At 40.2% G+C, this 22,488-nt stretch overlaps 1 protein-coding gene across 5 annotated transcripts in view; it reads left to right on the top strand.

The window, feature by feature from the left end:
• The window catches only part of LOC131692520 (high affinity cAMP-specific and IBMX-insensitive 3',5'-cyclic phosphodiesterase 8), a 591,531-nt gene that overhangs the window by 154,889 nt on the left and 414,154 nt on the right, over positions 1-22,488 (top strand). For all 5 annotated transcript variants that reach the window (XM_058979616.1, XM_058979617.1, XM_058979619.1 and 2 more), the window contains exons 4-5: positions 14,670-15,312; positions 15,605-15,695. In XM_058979616.1, coding sequence (XP_058835599.1) covers positions 14,809-15,312; positions 15,605-15,695 — 595 coding nt within the window. In that variant the 5' untranslated portion in view covers positions 14,670-14,808. The remainder of the gene's footprint in view (positions 1-14,669; positions 15,313-15,604; positions 15,696-22,488) is intronic.

Below are 22,488 nucleotides of genomic sequence, written 5' to 3' on the forward strand. Positions count from 1 at the left end.
AAAAAGGGAAGCAGCTTAGTCGGCCTATCAGATGGATACTTCCAGATATGACCGGAAATCCAATATTGTTCCAAACATAAAGCGTATACAGCAATATTTAAAAAAGAATATTAGAAACGATCTCACCGGTGTCCAGAACGCAAATTATGTCCAACATCCTGCTTGCTTACAGGTTCTTGATGCCGCTTCTGACTGATGACAGTTGCAGGATATTCAAGATCCTCGGTCACCTAAGACAACACATGACATGATGTGTGTTTGATGATCTACAACTAATGGTTGCAACACTCATGGAGCATTTGAAGACAGAACCACATCTCGAACATAACTGTAGCAAGCAAATCTTCGCTTTGTAGTTTGTGCACTAAGGAATGCTTCTTCTTAAAGCTAATCCATGTTTCCCGGAATCTTCACCAGTGTGAAAATGGTTTGAATTCTCATCTCTTCCCCAACAAGTCCGCCCGCAAAGGTAGCATCTGTAATTTCTTCACCCAGCAAGTGTTTTCAGATCCGGACGACGAAGCGTTTCTTCAAACTCCGGAAACGGTTTTAAACCTGTCGATCAGTTTTCCGTGTCGTAATTTCACTACTCTTCAAAATTAACGCTTGATAATTTAGGAAAAAAGTTGACGGGAGCGAAAAAAGTTGACCACCATCGTCAAAGGTTGCTGTGATTCCATCAGTTACTCATAAGGAGACGCCCTGTACCCCACAAATCTTCTTACAAATTAGTTACCTAAGGGCATCTCCACCGCTAGATCTAAATCCCTGTTCTATGTTATACCAGATCTAAAAATATAGATCTGAAAAAATAGATCAAAAGTTGGATTTATGCACCGCTAGATCCAAACGACTAGATCTAAAAGTTAACAGATCTAGCAAGCCATTCAAAGTGCAATTCAGTTTCCATAGCTGAAAAAGTAATGATTTGGAATGATGCAAAGTTGAGTGATGGTAAACAACAAAAACTGAATCTTCGCAACGAGTGGAACATTGAATTAACAGTTAGTTCTAACTTAAACACCTATGAAAGACGTAAATCTATTATACGATCTGTATGCTGCAAAAGTCAGTGATTATCAAGATTATCGGGACATCCACTCGAGTTCCTACTGTATCATACTAGGAAACATGATTTGGTATTATGAACATTTTGATTTTTTGTGTTTAATGACAACATTGTTTCCCTTCTGAAGAGCCAAGAGGACATGACGGTTCCCAATCGCTATCATCATTTTCATTCAACTGAAGAGTTAATCAAACTGGAACTGCTTCAGAACTATCGGGTCCACCACTTCACCGATGGAGTGTTAGCAAAGCCGTACCTGAAGTGAATGACCAGATAGGTTAATTACAAGAGGTGGTCGTTCCAAACTCCTGTGATTTGCTGGATTAATTGACCTTGGCAGATGTGTGTGCCTTTCAGTAGTATATAAGAATAGTATCCCATCGCCGTTTAGCACACCGGTAATGCTGGCACCATATTAATTAGCAGCCTTTGATGATAGGCACTAATCTTCCTCATACTATGAGTATTTGTTGCCATATGCCGGATTACTAACTTTCTTTTCACATTCTAGCCTTTTACCCCGGCTTATCATCCTTTACGCTCGATCCACATTAATTTACATTTTTCGGAATTGTTGATTCAAGAATCGGTATACTAATTTACCAGAACTGTGATACCTAGCCTCCTGATTGGGTTGCCATATAGATTAAATCAGCCGAGAGACCTCATTTCTCCTTCCAGCGTCCGTTCTTGATCAGACAAGTCGATAACACGAAGAACAGACGCTCGTCAGGTTTATTGTTTATTGTTTCCTGTCAGCATACGACCAAAGAGGGTTTGTTAACGGATCTCCACAAAGGTTGCTCGTATCCCATCTGGTATTGTAGGGAGCTAAAGGATAGGACTTCTGTATCAGAGGAGAATGACCGTGTTGCTTCTGCACGAAGATACAGCATTGTAGACCTGACGTGTGTGGGTTGGATAGATTGGCTTTCATCAAGGACGCCAACTTTAGAGTGTTGCTGAAATCTTGATCTGCTTTGTAAAATTAAGTCATGTAAGTCATAAAATAAATCAGGCTAGGAGTGCTTCTTCCAGGTATACAAAATGATTGTACGAAAGTTGCTCTGAAAAAGAAATCCATTGTAAACATCAAACTGAGATCCCATAAAAGGTGTCAGAAGATCACGCTGCGGCCCCAGCAGTCCCATTCCAATTTATCCACAAGAAATGGTGTTGTTGTCAAATGTAAAGTGGATAGAAGAACAAATAACGAAGGTGTTTAAATTGCACGACTCGACAGTACTATCTGCAAAAACTTCAACCTAATTATTGCGAACTCATTTTCACAGCTTGATAGAATCGAGGATGCAATTCTATGCCATACAATGAGAATTGAAGCCGCTTCGGTGCCAGCAGGCGTTCTGCAATACCACAATGTTTCCGGTACACAGCCTAGCTGCCACCTGTATTGCACTAAGTTGAATCTCTGTCGCATGTCATATTAGATTTTCGGTGTTTCTGGAAGAGCTGGAAACTACATGATTGATGTAAAATTTCGAAGATGTTGCGGCTTTGTGTCAGAGCTTCCTCCAGCTGTCATATTTCGCGGCCTCCCATGAGAAAATTTTAAAACTTTATAAGGAAGCTCTTCTGTCTATAGTTTTTAGGGGCAAGAAAAGATGTCCCCACATTATGGCCATCAGAGTCACAGCCAAGAAAGCTTCATGATTTGCCGTGAAAAGTGACATGGCTATTATTAGTATTTCCGCAAATGAGTGCTTAGAGCGTCTTTTACGTGGTTTGTACGCGGGGCTTGGCAATAGATCATAGGGACTTTTCCTACAATAAGCATACTTTTGAACATTATTAATGCAATGATCATACTCATGATTCTCTGCGCAATTGTCACACCGAGCCTTAATTCTATAATGGCCCATTTCCTTGTATTTAGGGCAATGCCCAGAACAATTCTTTTCATCGGGCGTTCTTCCTCTTGGAAAACCTTGATGTACTCTGCGTTCCATTCGGTAGCAAAACGGAACTCGTCTTCAACCGGGTCTCAAATGACGCATACCACACGTTCGTATTCGGTGTTCTTGTCCCGGTTGAAATGCACCGCGGAATCGACACTCCTTTCTCTCCATCTGTTCGAGAAATCTAGCAGAGTTCGACACCTAGTTTCCGATCCGAAATCCTCTACACGAATGGGTGTACTTCACCTTGCTGGCTCGCTATATCGCTTTTTCGATAGTATCCACGCTGTCGTAGTAGTCATCCACGTAATGACGCTTCACGATGGCTTCTACTGCTTCAGTGTACTTCTCCAAGAAGTTGATGCATTTAAATTCTTCACGAATTGAACTCAGCACGTGGAACCAAAGGTGGCAACGTTCATAACATACACTTGCGGAACATCTTCACTATTCGGAACAAAAACCGTTGCACTTGCTTATCCTCAGGTCTGATCCGAACCTGATGATACATTTCTTGAATGTCACCAGCAAATGCTACTGACTGTCCCCGAAAATTGCAGATTATTCTGGGAAGCGGAACTAGCATATCCGGACCTTTGAGTAACTCTTAGTTAAGAGAGAATCCGTTCACTGATGCTGCAGCATCCCAAACCAGGCACACCTTACCCGGCTTCTTCGGATTCACTACGACATTGAGCGGTAGACACAACGCAGCGGTTTGTGGCAAATGTGGCTGCGAATCGTACGTTCTGCTTCGACACCACCAACTGTGATAACGTTCGAGTGTTGATCTGCGGAAACTTCTTCTTCGAACCCTTCGCTGATATCAATTTGACCTTCCTCGAATCGTTCTCAAAGCTGTTGATATTGCGCGCTCACGTCACTATCAACGGCTCTAGAGTACCTTCTGCTTTCAGCCGCCTGGCCACCAGATCATCTACCAACGTAGCCGACGACCCTTCGTCGAAAAACGCAGTAGTATCGAACTTCCGCTTGCCCAGGTAAAGCAACCGTTAAGTACTGTTTTGTGTCTTACTTATTTTGTTTTGTGTTAATCATCATGTTTTTATGCATAGCTACTTTTCCTTACTTACTGTCCAACCCTCGCGATACATCTGACCTGCTCAGTAGAGTGGGACATGGTTATATGAAAAAAAAAAAATAAAATTTCGCTCCGAGTAACTTTTTGGGTCCCATTTAGCTCCCAGAACAACTCTGCAAATGTTTAGTTCGGTCGGTGAAACTATATTTTTGCGTCCATGGTTTGAAGTTTACGTATGGGGAAATCTACTTTTGCAAAATAATTATTCCAAGAGTCGGCCGTTATCTCCTAAAAATAAATAGATGACTGATTTTTATAGGAAATTTGTCAAGGAAACAAAGTCTAGAAGACCACGTAACGATCTGATGTTTGTGGAAAAAGTTATTAAGCAAAAACCGATTAATGCCCTGAAGATTGATGAAAATTTCACTTTTCATAGCATCACTGAATAATATACAAAATTTTTAACTTTCTCTTATTATGTACAAAAGAAGCCTCAATTTATCCCCCAAAACCCTTGCGAAGTGGCCAAACAGCATAGATAAATGATTTAAACACATCAAGAGAAGATCAAAACAAAATTGCATATAATGCATATATGCCGATATCCTTGCTTTGGATAGGCTCCGCGATAACCCAACATCCAGTCCGCCTATAGCTCCATATTGGCCCTTCAACGCGTTGACATTATTAATGCTGTCGTTCAGCTGTTTCCGAATTGCATCCCGCTTCGTTGAGAATAAACGTTCGTTGGCAGTCAAGCATTTTCTGTTCGTGCTCTAGTTGCCGCTGCTCCATTTCACGCTGCGCTTGTAGCTTATTCTAATCTCAATTGGTTTTATATTCATCACATTCAATCATCTTATCTAGTTGTATCCAGTCGTTATTCTTCCGTTTCCTATTCATTCCATCTAGTTTCGCAATTTCCACTACTTTACTGCGCAGAAACTTTACGATCCTCTGTTAGATTTCTGTAGGATTCTCAATGAAGCTTCCAATAAATGGTCAGGCAAATAAGTAGTTGACTTGAGTACTTTGAATCGCCAACAAATGATGGCTCATCTATCAAGGATATTTGTTCATTCAACATATCTATTCCCTAGAATCAAACTGAACCCTACAAAAATAAAAAAAAATATGCCGTCAGCAATTATTCAATTTACATATCCGATATAGCTGTAATATAGTTCCTCAAAGCATTTAACCTTCAATTTACGCCCAAACATTTGTCGTAAAATCATAAATAAACAAAATAAAATACTGTCAACATGAATTTGAATCAGATTTATCTTCTGATCCAACTGTGCAAATTTTGGAACAAGCAAAACCCGGTTGTCACGGTAAAGATAGATACGTCTACCTTTATCAAGGACACATGATAGTGAACTCGAGTGATTCGTAGTTATTCTGCCTATGCTCGACCCTCATTATCAGAAGGCAAAAATTAAGCCCGCACGATATTAAGCCTGTTCTAATGACCCTGCCACTTCTAGTTTTCCGATCTGTTTACTTCACATCCTTGCTCTCACTTGAGTACTATGGCTCTAAGTTTCATAACTTTCCCTACCCAGTAATCTCTAGCTAATTGAATGTCGTTAAAACGTATAAAAAAAATAGAATTTAGATCTGCACGGTGGGGTTGACAAGATCTAAATTTGTTCTAAATATTTAGATTTATACCAGATTTAGATCAGCGTTGGAGGTGCCCTAAGCAATTTCATATTGTTGAAAAATTAGTAATTTTTATTAGTTTCGGCAACCATTTCTGCTATCAGATGTGTTTGGCTACTGTTAATGACATGTCTATTAACCCTTTAACGACCAACCCCTGCAAATGGGTTCACATAAAAATAGTCGAAAAGAAGAATTATGGAATTTCAAAACTGATAGCTGACATGGATTCAGTGACCCAAAATTAGTTAAAAACCCAATTTTTCACCACTGTGCACCGTAGAGGATTTCAAAAGATGCGAGGAAGTTGCCATGTTTCGAAATAAATTCACACCAGTTTCTCTAAGATGGTTGCCCCAATTTACAAACATTGCCTCAAACGAAAGGTATAGCATCCTTGTCGATTACTCCCGTATTAAATTTGGATCGAAGTACTAAATCTTGAGCTACGATGAAATGAGCTACACGTAAATTTCTCACATAAGTCCAAACCCTTTTGCCTTTTTCATATGGCCAAATGTCATATAGCATTCGACTCAGTTCGTCGCGATCACAAAACCTCGGTGTTTTTTTACAATGGAGAATACATTTACGTACTAGGCTAGTACACGTGCTATTAGTAGATGCCAAGCTACCGCACGGGGTGTATTGGGGGCGTATTGGGCTCGAATGGTGACGCTTCCATTAATACCGACTAAACTCCATTGGGCTCCGCCATCGTCCCCCCCCAGGAACTACCTCTCGGTATTACTTCTGGGGGGATGGCTGTACTTAATGTACTCATTCACTCTCACTCACGCGTTCATACGTCCTGTATGAGGCCTACTTGGGAGCTCTTTCTATCGCACCTTGATTAACTCTCAAACACTCCACATGAGGCTGATTTTTGTGCTCACCTTTTTCGTTCCTTGCGAGGCTGACTTGTATGCTCACCTTACTCATTCCTTACTAGGCTTACTTTTGTGCTCGCCTCACCCATACCATGTGAGGCTGACTTTTGTGCTCTCCCTTAACATACCGTGTGAGACTGACTTGGATGCTGTGAGGTGATTACGACTTCCCCCACATGGATAACTGCATGTTGTGCCGACTTGCGGTTGTATGTATGCGTGTGTATGTGTGTATGTGGAAAAAATGTCACCTCTGTTTCTCAGAGATGGCTGGACCGATTTGCACAAACTTAGTTTCAAATGAAAGGTACAATGTTCCCGGCTGCTATTGATTTTTTTGTTGATTGGACTTCTGGTTCCAGAGTTACGGGTTGAAGAGTGCGACCACACAGCAAATTCCCATATAAACTGAAATGAAAAATTCTCAAAGGGGGGAGTAAGGGAAAATTTCAAAATCGAATTTGTATTTTGGTAGCCAAATGACTTTAAAATGCATGAAACGTTAAGATTTGATGTAATCTCAAAAAAAGATTTTTTTGACGAAAATTAACTTTTTTGACTTAGGCAAATTTTTCCTTTCTCATATAGGGTGATGAGTCCATTTTCGCCATGTTTCTATTATCACCCTACCCATTTGAAGCCGTTGGTTAGAGCAGTGTTTGCCATCTTTTCGTTGCGCTCAAACACGAGTATTTCACTGTTTTCAGCGCATTTGTGTTATTATATTGATTCTTAATAACGAAGCAAACCTGTTGATGTAATTTTTTTTCGCATTCCATTGATTGTAGGCAGAGAAATTATTGAATTAGTAAGGCACCCTGCTTAGTGTGGTGAAAATAGGCACTGTACCCTAGAAAGGTTATGCAATCGCTCTAAAAATCGTCAACCTAATCCCGGGCAAAAATTTTTTGGCTTGTAAAGGCTTAGGTAGGAGTATGCAGTAAGGGGTTGCTACTTTAAAAATATAACTACACACCAAAAAATAATGAAAATTAAACGACATGTAAATCAATACGAATGTAAACATACAAGGCTTGAATCAAAAACTTGATTGAAAATTAAGTTGAATTCGATGCACTCAATGAGAGCACCCGAAAGCATGTGATTTTACACTTTCGTTTGTGTAACATTACAGGTCATTTATTTTACAGCAATATGGGATTAAAAATACATTCAAGAGCATTGGTTTGCCGTTTAAGGAAACTGTAATTTCCAATCAAAGTGTAAAATTGTAATAAATATCGCTGATAAAAGCACGACAATATGTATTTGTGATGGAACTTAATTTTACATTTATATTCAGGCTCCAAATATGTGCATGAAAATAAATTAGAAATTACAAAATATTTTTTTCTGTGTAGTTTAAAATTTCTTAACGGATCTTCCTCCTTCATTCGCCGCTGGTTTCAAGCGATGTTTCAGTGTCGACACATAGTATCTCAAAATCGTGGCTGTCGATCCATTGTATGTACTATGTGCAAATCGTACTGAATATGTAATATACATTTCCACCGTTGTATTGAACATAATGAGCCATGGAATCGTAGTTTGGACAAATGAGAAAGGCACAATTGCACCACTAGGTGGATTAAAACAGGTTTTCAGACATAGAAGCTTTCGGCAATGCATCTCATAGTTCAATGGGGAATGCTATGAGAAAACATGACACAATAAATTAGATCAACTCAATGTTTACAAATCGTTAAATAACTAGCACGCTTGGTAACACGTCACTGACTATGAAAACAAATAAGGGATGTCCTCAAGGCCGAGTTCTATCACCCTTATTGTGGTCATTAGTTGTAGACGAGCTATTGAAATCATAACCTGAAATGGGATACGAAGCGATTGGATTTGCAGATGATGGTGTAATCCTCGTGAGGGGAATATGTGATTATGTTATCTCAAATAGAATGCAATCTGCACTGAACTTCACTTCGAAGTGGTGTAAAAAGAAGGGCCTGAACATAAATTCCTCCAAAACAATCATAGTCCCATTTACTCAAAGAAGGAAATATTCCATATCAACACTTTTGCTCAACGGAACATTAGTTGAAATGTCCTCTGAAGTGAAGTATCTGGGATTGATATTCGATAAAAAAAAACTAAACTGGAATGCGCACATTGAGCAGGTTATAAGCAAGGCAATTAGTGCTCTTTGGGTGTGCAGTAGAACAATTGGTAAAAAATGGAGTCTCAGACCAAGTATGGTTCACTGGTTTGTGGTTTCACGGCGGCTTTCTATCCAATGGCGCTACTTTGTTGGTCCCTACGCCACTTCCTCTGCACTCTGGTTAACGGATGTTCAACAAAAAAAATAAGATTTTTTTCTGGCATGTGGTTAAAGAACAAAAAAATAAACGAACTCAGTACTTTTAATTAAAAACATAATATTTATTCTTCAAAAAAAAAGTCAATGAATATTGAAGAAGGCCCTGATCAGTCGTACGACGCAACTTGGTCGCGATGCTTTCACAAGAGCGCTGGACAGCACTTACGTCCATCTTTCGGATACAATTCCGGAGGTCAACTGCTTCGTATCCTTCCCATCCGCATGATGCTCCTTTAAGAACGGCAGAAGAATTTTCTCAAGGCACTCCTCCTGGTACACTTGTTGATTGATGTCCAGGCCGCTCGGCTTAAACCACGACTTTGAAATCCCTCAGTCCGATATTGAGATGTACAACATTACTTTTTTTCAAATGTATCCTTAAACTTAAATTTTGCTTCGGGGGATGTCGCTGGAATAGTAGCTGTCATTTACTGGAATATGGGCCTTCGAGAACGGAAAGTAACTTTCGTCGTCCAGTACGACCGACGTCCCGCAATAGTTCTTTGTCTTCCACCAGCACTGTGATTTCACGATCGCTATCTGCTCGTCCGTGTACTCGGGGGACCGAGTCTTCTTCCGACAGATAATGCCCAACATCTAGGTTCGGTGAATCAAAGTATGGGAGCAGTAATATTTTCGGCGGGCGTCACGCAAACTCGTTCCGTCCTTGTTGTCGAAAAGCTTTTTCAACGCTTTCTTCTTCTTCGTCATTATCTTCGCCGGACGGCCACTAACGGCCTTTCGCTCCACTCTCAGGGATGCCAGGATCCGGTAAACAGTACTCACGGGCACGTTTTCGTCTAGAAAGTGGTCCACCTTAGAGATTTTGGACCCGAAAACCGGACCCGATCCGAACCCGACGGGTTTCGGGTCGGGTTCGGATTCTGTAAATTTAAACTTCTCGGGTTCGGGTCGGGCTCCGGGTTTCCAAATTTGAATTTCTGGTGTTCGGGCAGGGTACGGGTTATTGAAATTTTATACTTCCGGGTTCGGGTGTTTCGAATTTGGAATTTTCGGATTCGGGTTGGGTTCGGGTTTTGAACAGATTATGACGCTATTAACGTCTATACACAACAGCCAGTATTTTTTAACATTTAACTTTACTTCGTGATATGAATGGATGACACATATAACCGTACTCAATTGTACCACCTTTGATCGCTAGAATTCGTCATATTTTCTGATGCTCAAATATTTTATATTTTATTCATGTATAAAATTTCTTCTCTTCTGATTCGCAAACTACCCGAATTATTTCATGTTTTTAAACGAGTACTCATGAAAGAGCATTCAACACTAAGTGTTTCGCGTCTAAAATTTCCATGCCATTATTTTTTTATGATAATTGTCAATAAAAGTCAAAGTAAATCTGTCGGAAAATATTGGTTCAAGTAAGTTTAAATCTACGGGAAGTATAGACAATCTATCAACGATGGCACTGAAACAAGCACTTTCTGTCAGATTGTCCCCGGACTGAACCGTATCAAGCATCATCCGGATTCCTTCATGAAAATACATACATTTCCTCGATTTTATGCAATTGATCGTAAAAATATGGTGTGTTCTGTTCAAGCCATGAGCGGATTTGTAGAAGTTTGGAGTCATTACGAGAACTCCATTGAAGATGTCGAAGCATCTCTCCTGGCACGCATACAGTATTAGCTAATGATGTGACATCAAGGACAGCGTCAGAGAAACTTGATTAACACCCTTCGACACAAGTTTTACCAAACCAACCAGTAACACGGGTGACGTCGTGTAAACTGTCGAATACGAATTGCCTATTGACATAGCTTAATTTTATACATGTAATAAATTATATGAAACTACTCTTGCAGGAATGATTTTTGATAAAAAATAGAAATTTTGGTTAAGTACGACGGGCTAGATTGTTTGAATCTGTCATCAATATGCCTTTTGTTTCCCTATGAGTTAGCCGCCGATTTTTCCTACTTTCCGGTTTAGATATCGACGATTTATAAGTCTCTCAGAACATTACAAATTCGACGTTCAATAATAGTAAACATAAATGCCAATTCCTCTCGCCAGTAATTCTTTTTGTCATAGGCAGATATAACTGGACGGTGCTACTTCAGGTTCGAGTGATTCTACAATTCTTTTGGATGAACCTTGGACCCTCGGGTGCCTAAAATTAAAAATCTTCGCGATCTTTGTTTGATTCTCCAGTTCAGATCGGGTTTCTCAAAATATAAATTTTCTGGTTCGGGTCGAGTTCGGGTTTTTAAATTTTGAAATTGTCGGGTTCGGGTCGGGCTCGGGTTTTACAAAATTTTCATTCTCGGGTTCGGGTCGGGTTCGGGTTTTGCAATTTTAAAATGTTCATACTCGGGTCGGGTTTTTCAAATTTTGAAATTTAGGGCTCGGGTGGGGTTCAGGTTTGTAATTTTTCAAGCTCTCGGGTTCGAGTCGGGTTCGGATTCGAAAAAAAATGAAACCCGACCATCTCTAGTCTACCGTAAACTTTTTTCCACGATGACCATGCGTTTCGTAAAACTGTACAACACGCTCGCGGAGTGCTTGCTGTTTCGACGCCTTCTTTGATTGAACTGACAGCACCCGAGCGAAAAGAAATATGCCATCCATTTCTAGAGAGTCCAGAGAGAAATTCGCTTGGAGAGAAAAACATTTACGCTCTTTATAATTACAGAAAGGTGTTGAAATTATTCTTATTTTTTATTTAACATTCGTTAGTATGCTCGTAACCATTCTTTTAACAGCGTTCCAAATATGCTTGTCGTGACACATCTCTTCGACGATATTGTCAACTGGCACACCAAACAGCTCCCCTAGAAACTTCTTCGAACCTAGGTCAATCGAAGACCACGTGTTTCTCCTTGTAGCAGGCGAACTTTCTTAGCACTATCTCGCGTTTAAAAGCGGCACTGGCCGCCCGGAATGTAACCTTACACTCTTCTCTGACTGTCTCAGATCTTGCTCTCTGGACGCGTCTTCTGGCTTAACGGCAGGTAGCTCTGAGGATGCTGTGCCTTTCGTTCGTACGCCGATCCTCGGTAGTTCCTCGGCTCCATTTTTCTCGGCATTGTTACATCATATGTTTTCGTTACTGTTTCCGACATCTCATCGGCATTCGGATTTGGAGTGAAGCTATCAGCACGAAGTGCTTTCACGAAAAGGTCCTTGTGGATGTCTTTTATTTTCCACTTCCCTTCGCTAGTCCTCATTCTCCGCGCTACAATACAATTCCGCCGACTAATGGTGTAGTGGGTCGCTTGGTGGTCACTATTTATGTACCGCTCTTCAACTCGCCAATTCATGTTATCCATTAGCGAAAGACTGCAGAATGTTATGTCGATGATGGATTCCCGTCCGTCTTTACGGAATGTGCTAGCGGAACACACTTTTACCTTCATCTTCACCAGGGCTTCCAACAAGCTGTAACCTCTTGCGTTGGTCAGCCTGCTACCCCATTTCACGGCCCAAACGTTAATGTTTGCTCCTATAACAACCGGCGCTCGTCCGACTAACGAATCGGTTAGTGCGCCCAGCATCCGATTGTACTGCTCTGGTGTCCATCGTGGGGGTGCATAACAGCTGGCAATCACGTAGCCTTCGTGTGTTCAGTTGTTGTGCAATGTCGCAATGATTGAGATTAAGCTGGGATACTTCCATTGGCATTGACTTGCCTTCGCCTTTTTGTACGCAGGGCATTTGGAGCCGCCCGTCATGTGGTCGATTCCGTCCTCCGGTTTGCAGATCATGTTGCTTCGTGCAGTCTCTAGCAGATGCCCCTTTCTACCGCATTTTCTAAACAGTGCAGACCTGTTCGGGTCCTTGCAGTTCCTCGCCTAATGTCCGAGATCAAAGCACCAGAAACATCACTCCATCTGTTTGGTAACTCGCAGAGCGACTGTCAACGAGCATGCCAACCATCCCACTTTATCTTGCCGGTTTCCGCCACTGGCAGTCGAATCGCCGTCGTCCACCCTTCGGATCTACGGTCGTTATCTCGTCTAGACCCTTGCATTCGACTACGGCTTCCTGCGACAGAGCTCTCACGTTTGCTTTGCTGTCCAAGGATTCAGTAACGAGCTCGCGATAGGTCGAGCTCTTGACGGATGGATCCTTCTTCAGATAATCTCGCTTTTCTGAGTGCGTCTCGTTTTAACGACGTTCTCTCCCAGTTCCTTCAATTCTGGGTCTTCTTTAACTTTCTTGAGAAGAGCGGCGTAGCACATCTTATCGTTTGTTTCGATGATCTGTGCATGGCCCTCGAACCTCTCTCGAGGAAGTTTACGTTTCTCTTTCTTCTGTTGTTCCTTCTTCATTTCTTCCTTTTGTTTCCGTTCCATCCGCTTCGTCTGCTGGCCCACGATGCACCAACCACGGTCTTTCCCTACGTTCTTCTGGTCGCTGGAGCCCTCCAGCTCGGTCTTCTGCTTTTTCGGGTCCTCTTGCTCCACAGGCGTCTCGCCAACTTTTTTCACCGAGCAAGTATTGTGGTGACTCTTCGGTGTCACCTCAGTCTCTGCCGTTGCACGTTCTCGGGCTTCTATCAAAGCTTTTTTAGGCGATTCAGTTCTCACCAAGAGCGGTTTCAGCACCTGCCGGTGGCGATTTTATACTCATCACTAGGTGCTCCACCTTGGTGTGCACATTGTGCTTGTCCTTTACGAGCTCCTAGAGCTCGTCGACCTTTTTCCTCATCTCGGTCAAGTACGACTTCCTTGATGTGGGTCATTCTGGGTGGTGTCGCTACCTGATCTTGATCTGTGTATGTGTGTGTGAGTATGTATTTTCTAATCTCTGTCACTTTTCTCAGAGAAGACTGAACCAAATTGCTTAAACTTAGTTTCAAATGAACCATTTTTTTCGACTGATATAAGGTTTCTGGATTTTAACATTGGTCACCACCTATTTAGATCACCCCTCATTGCACCCCCCTCAGACCACTACTACGTCCGTCATTCATACCCCTCCTCCTCTCAACCCCATCATATTTATACCACCGCTATATCACAAGGCATCCCAAACTAAGCTACAGAGTAGTACGTTCGTGGGTTTTTCACTATCCTCACACACCCACCCTTGCACGACAAAATTAGTTAGCAGGAAGACAACATTGAACTAATGCTGATTAGGCTAATTAAGTATGATATTTTTTTGTTTCAAGTGTTTCATCGTCGACACGTAGCTCATCAGGCTCGTGGCTGGCGAGCCATTGTGTGTAGGTGCAAAGTGTACTAAGATTGTACTAGATATTTCCACAATTGAAACGAATGGAATCATAGTTTGAAGAAATGAGAAAGGCACAATTGCACCACTAGGTGGATTTAAACAGTTTTTTTTAGTTTAAATTTGTTCAAATTGATTCTGAAAAAGTGGTGTTTTTTATCTTTTCGGTCGCGTACACACAAAACACATAAACATATCCGAATGGACATTTTTCAATCTTGACGACCTGAGTCGAAAGATATATTAGACTTGGCCATCCGTCGAGTTGAAGTACGAAGCAATTGCAATTTTTTTCTATAAATTATAACGACCAAAAATCTGTTTACGTACCAAAATCATATCGTTTCAATTTCCGAAGTGATTAACGACACCACGGGGAAGCCAACCGTGAAATCTGAAGTTTATTGAGCACGATTTACGAGGCGTCAAAATGGAACGGCTCAAATCGATTTCCAACTCCAGTGAAAGTGATCTGTCACGTGCTTTACAAAGACCCACCCACCCACATTCATATCCGTTTCAATGTTTCCCGCAGTGATTCATCGGAAAAGCATTCAACAGCCAGAAATATATCATAGAATGGAAGTGTTTGTTCACGATATGGAGAAGTGAATCTGTGAGCAGCTCGGGCGGGGATTGAAAATCGTAGTCGAATCGAGGGAGCCGCTACTTGAATGTGGCTCAATGGTTTGTGCTGCGGTGGTCTCTGCGGAGTCGGAGACGTGCTGAAGAAGAATCCGTACTGTGAACCACCGGCATACGGCGGCGTGGAACAGGAGCAATTAAACGGAACCGGTCTGCCGGACGACAGTGGCCCGGAGCCGGCCGTGGCCAAGTTGGGCTCCGAAAGTTCGGTACAGCAGCGTGGACCGACTACCATCCGGTGCTCCCATGTCGTTATGGGTTGCACTCCTAGCATTCTGTCCAGCAACAGTGGTAGTGGGGGTGCGGGCGGTGGGGACGGCGGTAGTAATCATCAGCAGCGCAAGGACAGCAGCGGACGTCTTTACGAAACCGCGAATGTACCCACTGCGGCTAACAGTGAGAGCAATGGGGCCAATAATAATAAACGAGGCACGCTAGCACTGAACCAGGCTCATACGCTTGGCTCGGGACTGGCGTTTGTGAGGAAGGATCCCGGTGGCAGCAGCGGTGGCGTTGGTGGAACAGGAGAGAAGGTACATAATTTGTGATGGGCTTGTTGTTTTTAAACTTTGCGATCTTAGAGAGGACGGGAACGATTCCGGTTTGTTGCTGTTTGCAATCTCCCATGACATAATATTATAATTAAACGATTCGTGCGCGAAATGAGTTTTTTTTTGCAAGGAGCGTAACTTGTTTGAAATTTATCTCATTAGGAGATAGAGAAGAAACCACAGATTGTTAAAAAGAAAAGTCAATTACTTCAAATAATATAATAAACCTAATTTGCAATATGGAATATTAATTGTGATTTTGCTCTCGTTCCAGGAATGTAGGAAAAAGGATTCGATTGTGTCAATTTCTGGCTTAAGCCACGTTTCCGTGATCTCCAATGTGCTGCGCAGACCCACCATCACAAGTAAGTAGAAAACTTTTTGTACTCTATATGGTTACAGCAAGGCAAAAGAGAAGCAACACAGTGGAGCTTTCTCCACGCGACGCTCGAAACAGCTTGAAACTATAAACATTTTCCCACGACGCATTTTATACGCCTACAGTTAGATACCACTTGCTACATGTCGAAGCGGTTGATTCTGCTTGTCAGTACGTACGTGCTACGTGCATATAGAGAAAGGGGTGCGATGGCTGGTGCTTAGCAACCGTATCACCGAGGAACTCGTTTGCACAAAATAGTGCCACAATAGGGTAAAGGTACTATTTTCTAATTTAATCATCCTGCAACTAGTAGCACTCAGTATAGTGTCTTTACTTTTCTTATAAAATAAAAACCTGTCTATTTTAATGTTTAATTTGGTAATTTGGTTACTTAGCAAATGTTTTGTTTTTTCCAAATACTAAAAAAAATTGTTTATGTGGAAAATTGCACTTTTGCCACGCAACTGAGGCACGAAATTACTTGCCACTAATTAATCGGTAAAATGGAACTGGTTTCACATATTTTTTTCTACACAGTTCTGTCCACAGAACAGCATTAGTCGTACCTAATACAAAGAACGGCGAATTTTCCGTTCGCATCGGAATGCCGTCGAACACGTTTTATTTTACCATTTTCAATGAAGGCACACATCTGTGCACTAATTAAAAGTGACACTCTCTCGATGGAGCTAATGAGGCGTAACCGAAATAACATTTACGCCAATTTCACGCCAGTCCGATTTGTACCCCCACACCCCAGCACAGCAACAACAAGGGGAGCTGCATATTGCATTAAACCGCCTAGAAAGGTAATGCAACTGTACAAATTGCCCCATTCACACATTCCTCAAAACTGTGTTCTACCCGCCTCCGCCAACTTCCACACACACGGGGGCCCTTCTAGTAACCTGTGTCGGTCTGTATTGGATGATGGGAAGGCCCCAATTTTGGCTTTCGCGTCATTTGCGGTTGTTTTGGATCGATGTTAATGACGGTAATTCATTTATCGTGTCATCTTCGGTTCCATTTTCATTGTACGTGCGGTAAAGCTAGTAAATGCCAAACTGTGTTTCTGGGCCAGCTGTTTACCTTTTACATGTGCTTATCGGTGCGGGAATATTAATTGGCACACCGTCACAATTGTTCTCAAAAAAATGCTGATTTATTATTTTACCAGATTCTGTTCTTGATTGATTTACGAATTATTTTTTCGTTTTCAACACATCAACGATTTGCTTTTCATTTGAATAACTATTTGACCAAAGAGTTTCTCTTCCTTCGAGAATCCCAACGACCTCGCCTGGCCTTGAACTCGGAAACCTACTGGGGTGATAAGCAAAATAGATTATAGTAATAGCACAAAGTTGTAAAGTGCTAGCCAGTCTCCCCGTTAATCTCTTAATGGTGTAACTAACGGTTGGCCCACTACTCGGGTTCTGATTGCCCGGCGAAACCTTCTTATCAGTGCGGCCTAGGTGCCTTTACAAGAATTTCGGATTTTCGTATGCAAACAAAAAGGTTAACAAACAAATATAAATTTACCGTTTATTCTTCCACCACTCTCCACTCGTTTCTCGGATCCGCTGCTGCTGACGATGGCGGGAAGGCGGACAGTTTCTTCCGATCGACCGGGACTACAACGGCCGCGTTCTCCTTTCGTCGTTGGCTGCTCCGGCAGCGGTCCTTGTCTTTTAGCTAAGGAGATGAGCTTTGCTCTGTAGACACTATAATAATAGAGAAGATAAACGACTACAAAAAAGTAAATACTCACCTTTCATTTCAAACAAAATATAAAACAAGTTTATTCTGTGATTATATCACTAACGTATGAATACGTTTGTTTACGAATGGAACCAAGACAATTGGCTCCAGTGTTGTCAAATGTTTCACATGATATCGGTATAACTTAAAAAAGGTATTTATCAATATGCAGAATTTGTATGCAAACCAGCCATAACGTGCAAGTTATTAGCAGTAAAGTCGGACAGAATTCGGATTCAATTTTTGAACGGTTTGATTTAGATTTAGGTGAGGGCACTTTTCAAAAGATACTCTTTTAACAGCTTATGATCAACATGCAATATAAGGATTCCTTATTTTATACAAAACAATCAGTATTTATCGGTACGAAAAAATTGGTGCTCCTTCTGAGGGATTCCATGAGAAACCGGCAGATCACAAAATATGGCCATCGTCGATTTGAACGAAACCTTACATTTGTGTTCGGTTTATGAATCTCCATGATTTTCTCTGGTAATTGCAGTATTCTAATACAAGCGCAATTTTTCAAAAGGGCGTAGACGTGCAATAATTTCAAATTTTTTTTGTTCGATTACACTCTTTTATACAGTAAAACTATCTGAGAACGAGTTACAAGGAATGAACACTTCTGCACGAAAAAAATATACACTGAAAAAAATGTCATTTTTCACAAAAACAAAAATTTATGATAAAAATTCAAATTACAAAAAACCCATTTTTTCTAATTTTTTATATTTTGTCAACAAAAACCTAAAGAGAAAAGAAATATTTCGAATGTGATTTCATGATGGATACATTATCACCAAAAAAATTTCCAAAAATAACTTTATACATGTTTTTAAATTTCATACTGATTGACATACAAAACTGTAATTTTATTACACAAAATAATTCTAAATTTCATTTTAAATTAAAATGCATTTAACAAATATCTTGCAAAATGCGATAGTTTTCGAGATATTTGGAATTTTGCTCCAACAAGAACAATTAATTCATGTAATTAAGTCCTTTTTAAAAGTTATATGCGCTACCCCATCATAAATTGTCAAAAGTCTAATGTTTATCGTGTTACAGACATAAAAGAAGCTTTTTCAGTGTATTTGGATCATGGAGAAGCTTTAAATAAAAAAGTTTTCCTAACAACAACTTTTGACAAATTTTCATAATTCATACTATTTGCAGTCAAAAGTAGAATTTTATTTTTCAATATGATTCTAAACGCCATTTTAAATCGAAATTCTTATAACAAAAAAATTCTGAAATGTAGTAGTTCTCGAGATATTTTAAATTTTGTTTTAACAACCCAATTATCTTGTTTTATTACGACCTTTTTAGAAGTTATTCGCATTTCTCCATCAACAGCAATTAGTTTTTCGTAAGGCCTATAACATTTCCTGTAACTTTCCCATTGACAACAAGGCGATATTGTAAACCATTTGAAAGCTACATGAAAACAACCAAAGTATAATTCAACTATATAGTTTAATCATCAAATCCTATATTCCTAATATTCGGCAATCGAGCCGACGGTGCAAGTACCAGTACTGTAAGTTCGGCAATGGCGCCACCAACTCGAGAACTAAATCGCCGAATCCCCAGCAAAGAGAAGCCGTCGAATTGAACAATTTCATACCGCCGGCTGAGCCTCCAGAACACCGGTCCGCCGAAACTCTCAGTCGACGGAAACCCGGCGAAACTCTGTCGAAACTGTCGGCGAAAAAAGAACCTTATATTTAGCGCACGATTTACACTGAAGTCTTTTTTATGCGGTTTTTTTTTAATGCGGATTTTCAAAGTTATGCGATTCTTTTTATGCAGCTTCCTTTTAATTTCTAGGGCATCACCTGAAGCGACTTTTATCGAAAGATTGATCCTCGTGAATGCACATGCCTTAACAAAAGACATAAAATGTTCATTACTAGTACTAGTCTTTGGGTTAAGGATATGAGAAGCATTCTTGATGCAGTGAAAATAAAAAGAGAAAATGACTGAATGCCTTTTTACCTTTCTCATAATAAAACTTATGCAATCGGTCGGAATTTCGACTCTTTAACCGAGGTCCGAAGAGCCAAATCTCTTATACCATTCGACTCAGTTCGGCGAGATCGGAAAAAAGTCTCTGAGAGTGTATTTTTTTTTTACTTGGTGATAAAAATTTTACGCCGACCTGTTCAGTAGTTAGACCATACTACCGATTTCGTCCATCGTGTGCCAGAGTGAGGGACTCTGAACAGAGAAGATAACTCTGAACCCTACTCCTCTAAACTCTACCAAGAAGTCCGACATTTGCCTGATCCTCCGGATTCTATTTGAAATGACTACTTTGGGGGGAGGCGTGCTAATGCACTTCACTTGATTCCAGGTCTAGCTGGTCTTGCTAGATTTCGTTTGTCCCGTAACCGCAATATCAGTCCTGCACGGCATGATATTCTACATGCCTTCCTCTCTACGTTGACTAGTTGGATGCCGTGGTCGATCTGGCGATTCCGGTTGGAGGGTGGCTTCCGGTTCACTGGTGTCCAAGCGACCAGGGTCTGTCGCATTTGGTGCTACTCGGCGTAGTTCCCGACGGTGAATGTCTCCTGCAACCGTTGACGGACACGTTATTCTTCCTTAGATGCAGTCCGGCAGAATGCCGAGGTCAGTCCAGCAATTCCCGGTGGAGAATTGCGTCCGGTTCACTGGCACCCCGATAATTCAAGCCGGCGATTCGCTACGGACTACTCGGAATAGTCCCCGACTGTGGATTTTTCCTACTCCGACGAAGAGTTCCCCGGCAGTGAAAGATTTTCCGAAACCGATACTACCCGGGCAGATGCCGAGGTCGGTCCTGCGATTCTGGGTGGAGGTTGACTTCCAGTTGACAGGCGCCCGACGAGCATCTGCCGGAGCTACTTCCCGATCTACTCGAACTAGTCCCCGAAGGTGGGCCTAGTCTACTCCGACGGAGAAATTTCCCGACGTTGAAATTTCTCTCGAAATCGTTATCTCGATGCTGGTCAGTTAGGTGCCGAGGTCAGTCTTGCGATTCCGGGGAGTCACGGTTCCGACAGCATAAGTCATTAAGTGACTTTACGCTTGTCTGGACATGCCGCAGACTCAGGTGATTCGCATTTAATGCCAAAAGATCCTGACTCCTGCTTTGCTGAAGAAAAAGAGTTAAGTAACTCTAAGCTTGCTCATATGACCCTACTCCACGCTTTTCTCTAAACTTTCTTACTTCAAATCCTTGCTCTTCCTTGAGTACTATGACTCTTAATATTGAAAAATAACACCTTATGTGTTTTTTTTGCGGATTTTCAAAATTATGCAGTTTTTATGCGGATTTTCAAAGTTATGCGGTTTTTTATGCGGATTATTTTTTATGCGGTGCGTATCCCCCGCATAAAAAAAACTTCAGTGTACTGTATTATTGCTTTGTTGTAATGCAGGAAGTGTTACATACGGAGTAGTTCGCTCCATTGGCGATGGGATTTTTTAAAATCACGTTAACAATCAGTACGGGTCACATGACACTATGGAATTGATCTTACCTGCTTGGCGGGTTTATACTAACGGAACAGCCGATCCTTAGTGTAATTCTTATCCGACTGCAACAATTGTTACCGGCACTACACGGTTTATATTGAAAAACCGATTTAATCCATCTAGCAGTGAGATGAGACATTTCTTACACATTTCACTATTGGATTAGTTTGCAGAACTCACGAGAAGTATGCACCCAACTAGAGGTGGGATGAAAACAGTTTCTAGTCTTGCACGAATAAAATCTCGAATAAACTGAATAAATTATAGAAATCAACAAAACGAGCGAAATAAAAAAGTAAAGCAAAAAATGAAATAATAGGTTTTTAAATTCATAAAATGAGTAGAAAAATTAATGTAAATCAAAATTATAATATACACGAATCAAATTAGATTAGGTTATTAAATAAAAATTAAGATTATATTTAGATATAGTTCTAAGATTAATAGAATAAATTGACTCATACTAACAAATTGAATGAAATAAAACGAATAACTGAACATGAAATGCATAAATTTAAAGATATGAATAAAATGAATAAAACGAATCAAATGAATCAAATGAATCAAATGAATCAAATGAATCAAATGAATCAAATGAATCAAATGAATGAAATGAATCAAATGAATCAAATGAATCATCAATGAATCAAATGAATCAAATGAATCAAATGAATCCTATGAATCAAATGAATCAAATGAATCAAATGAATCAAATTAATCAAATGAATCCTATGAATCAAACGAATCAAATTAATCAAATGAGTCAAATTGATTTAATTCATCCAGTGAATACAATGAATCAAATTAATGAAATGGATCAAATGAATAAAAAGAATCGATGAACAAAATGAATAAAGTAAAAAATAAATGAAATGCATAAATAAAACAAACGAATCAAATAAACAAAATGAGCTGAAGTGATAAATTGAATAAAAAGAAAAAAATGAACAGAATGCATTGATTAAAATGAAAAATTGAACAATGGTAAAAGGTTATAAATTAATATAAAGAAATAAATTGAATCAAATAAACTATTTGGAAGAAAAGATTGAAACTGAAAAGGTAGTCAGATTATTAAAATGAAGAAACTGAACAAAATGAATAAACTGGAAAAAATGAATAAAATGCATACAATGAAAACAATGAATAAAATAAGTTAAATGAGTTATGAGTAAAATGCACAAAAAGAATAAACTGATCAGAGTGAATCCAAAGAATGAAACGAATAAAATAAGTAAAATGAAAGCAGATGAACAAAACGAATAAAAAGATTCGGAATGAAATAATTAAATAAAATGAAATGGTCATATATTTAAAGCTAAAAATATTTTTGAATTGAGAAAATGAATAAACCGGATTGTACGAATTTAAGAACCATTGCATCAAAAAGTTTTGAAATGTTTTTTTAAAATCCCATCTTCTGAGAAAAGGCTAATAAATATGCAATGGACTTTCTAGGGCTTCCATCTTTTTTTGGTTTTATTCTT

Source organism: Topomyia yanbarensis, chromosome 3, assembly GCF_030247195.1.
Source record: "Topomyia yanbarensis strain Yona2022 chromosome 3, ASM3024719v1, whole genome shotgun sequence".
Lineage (NCBI taxonomy): Eukaryota > Metazoa > Arthropoda > Insecta > Diptera > Culicidae > Topomyia > Topomyia yanbarensis.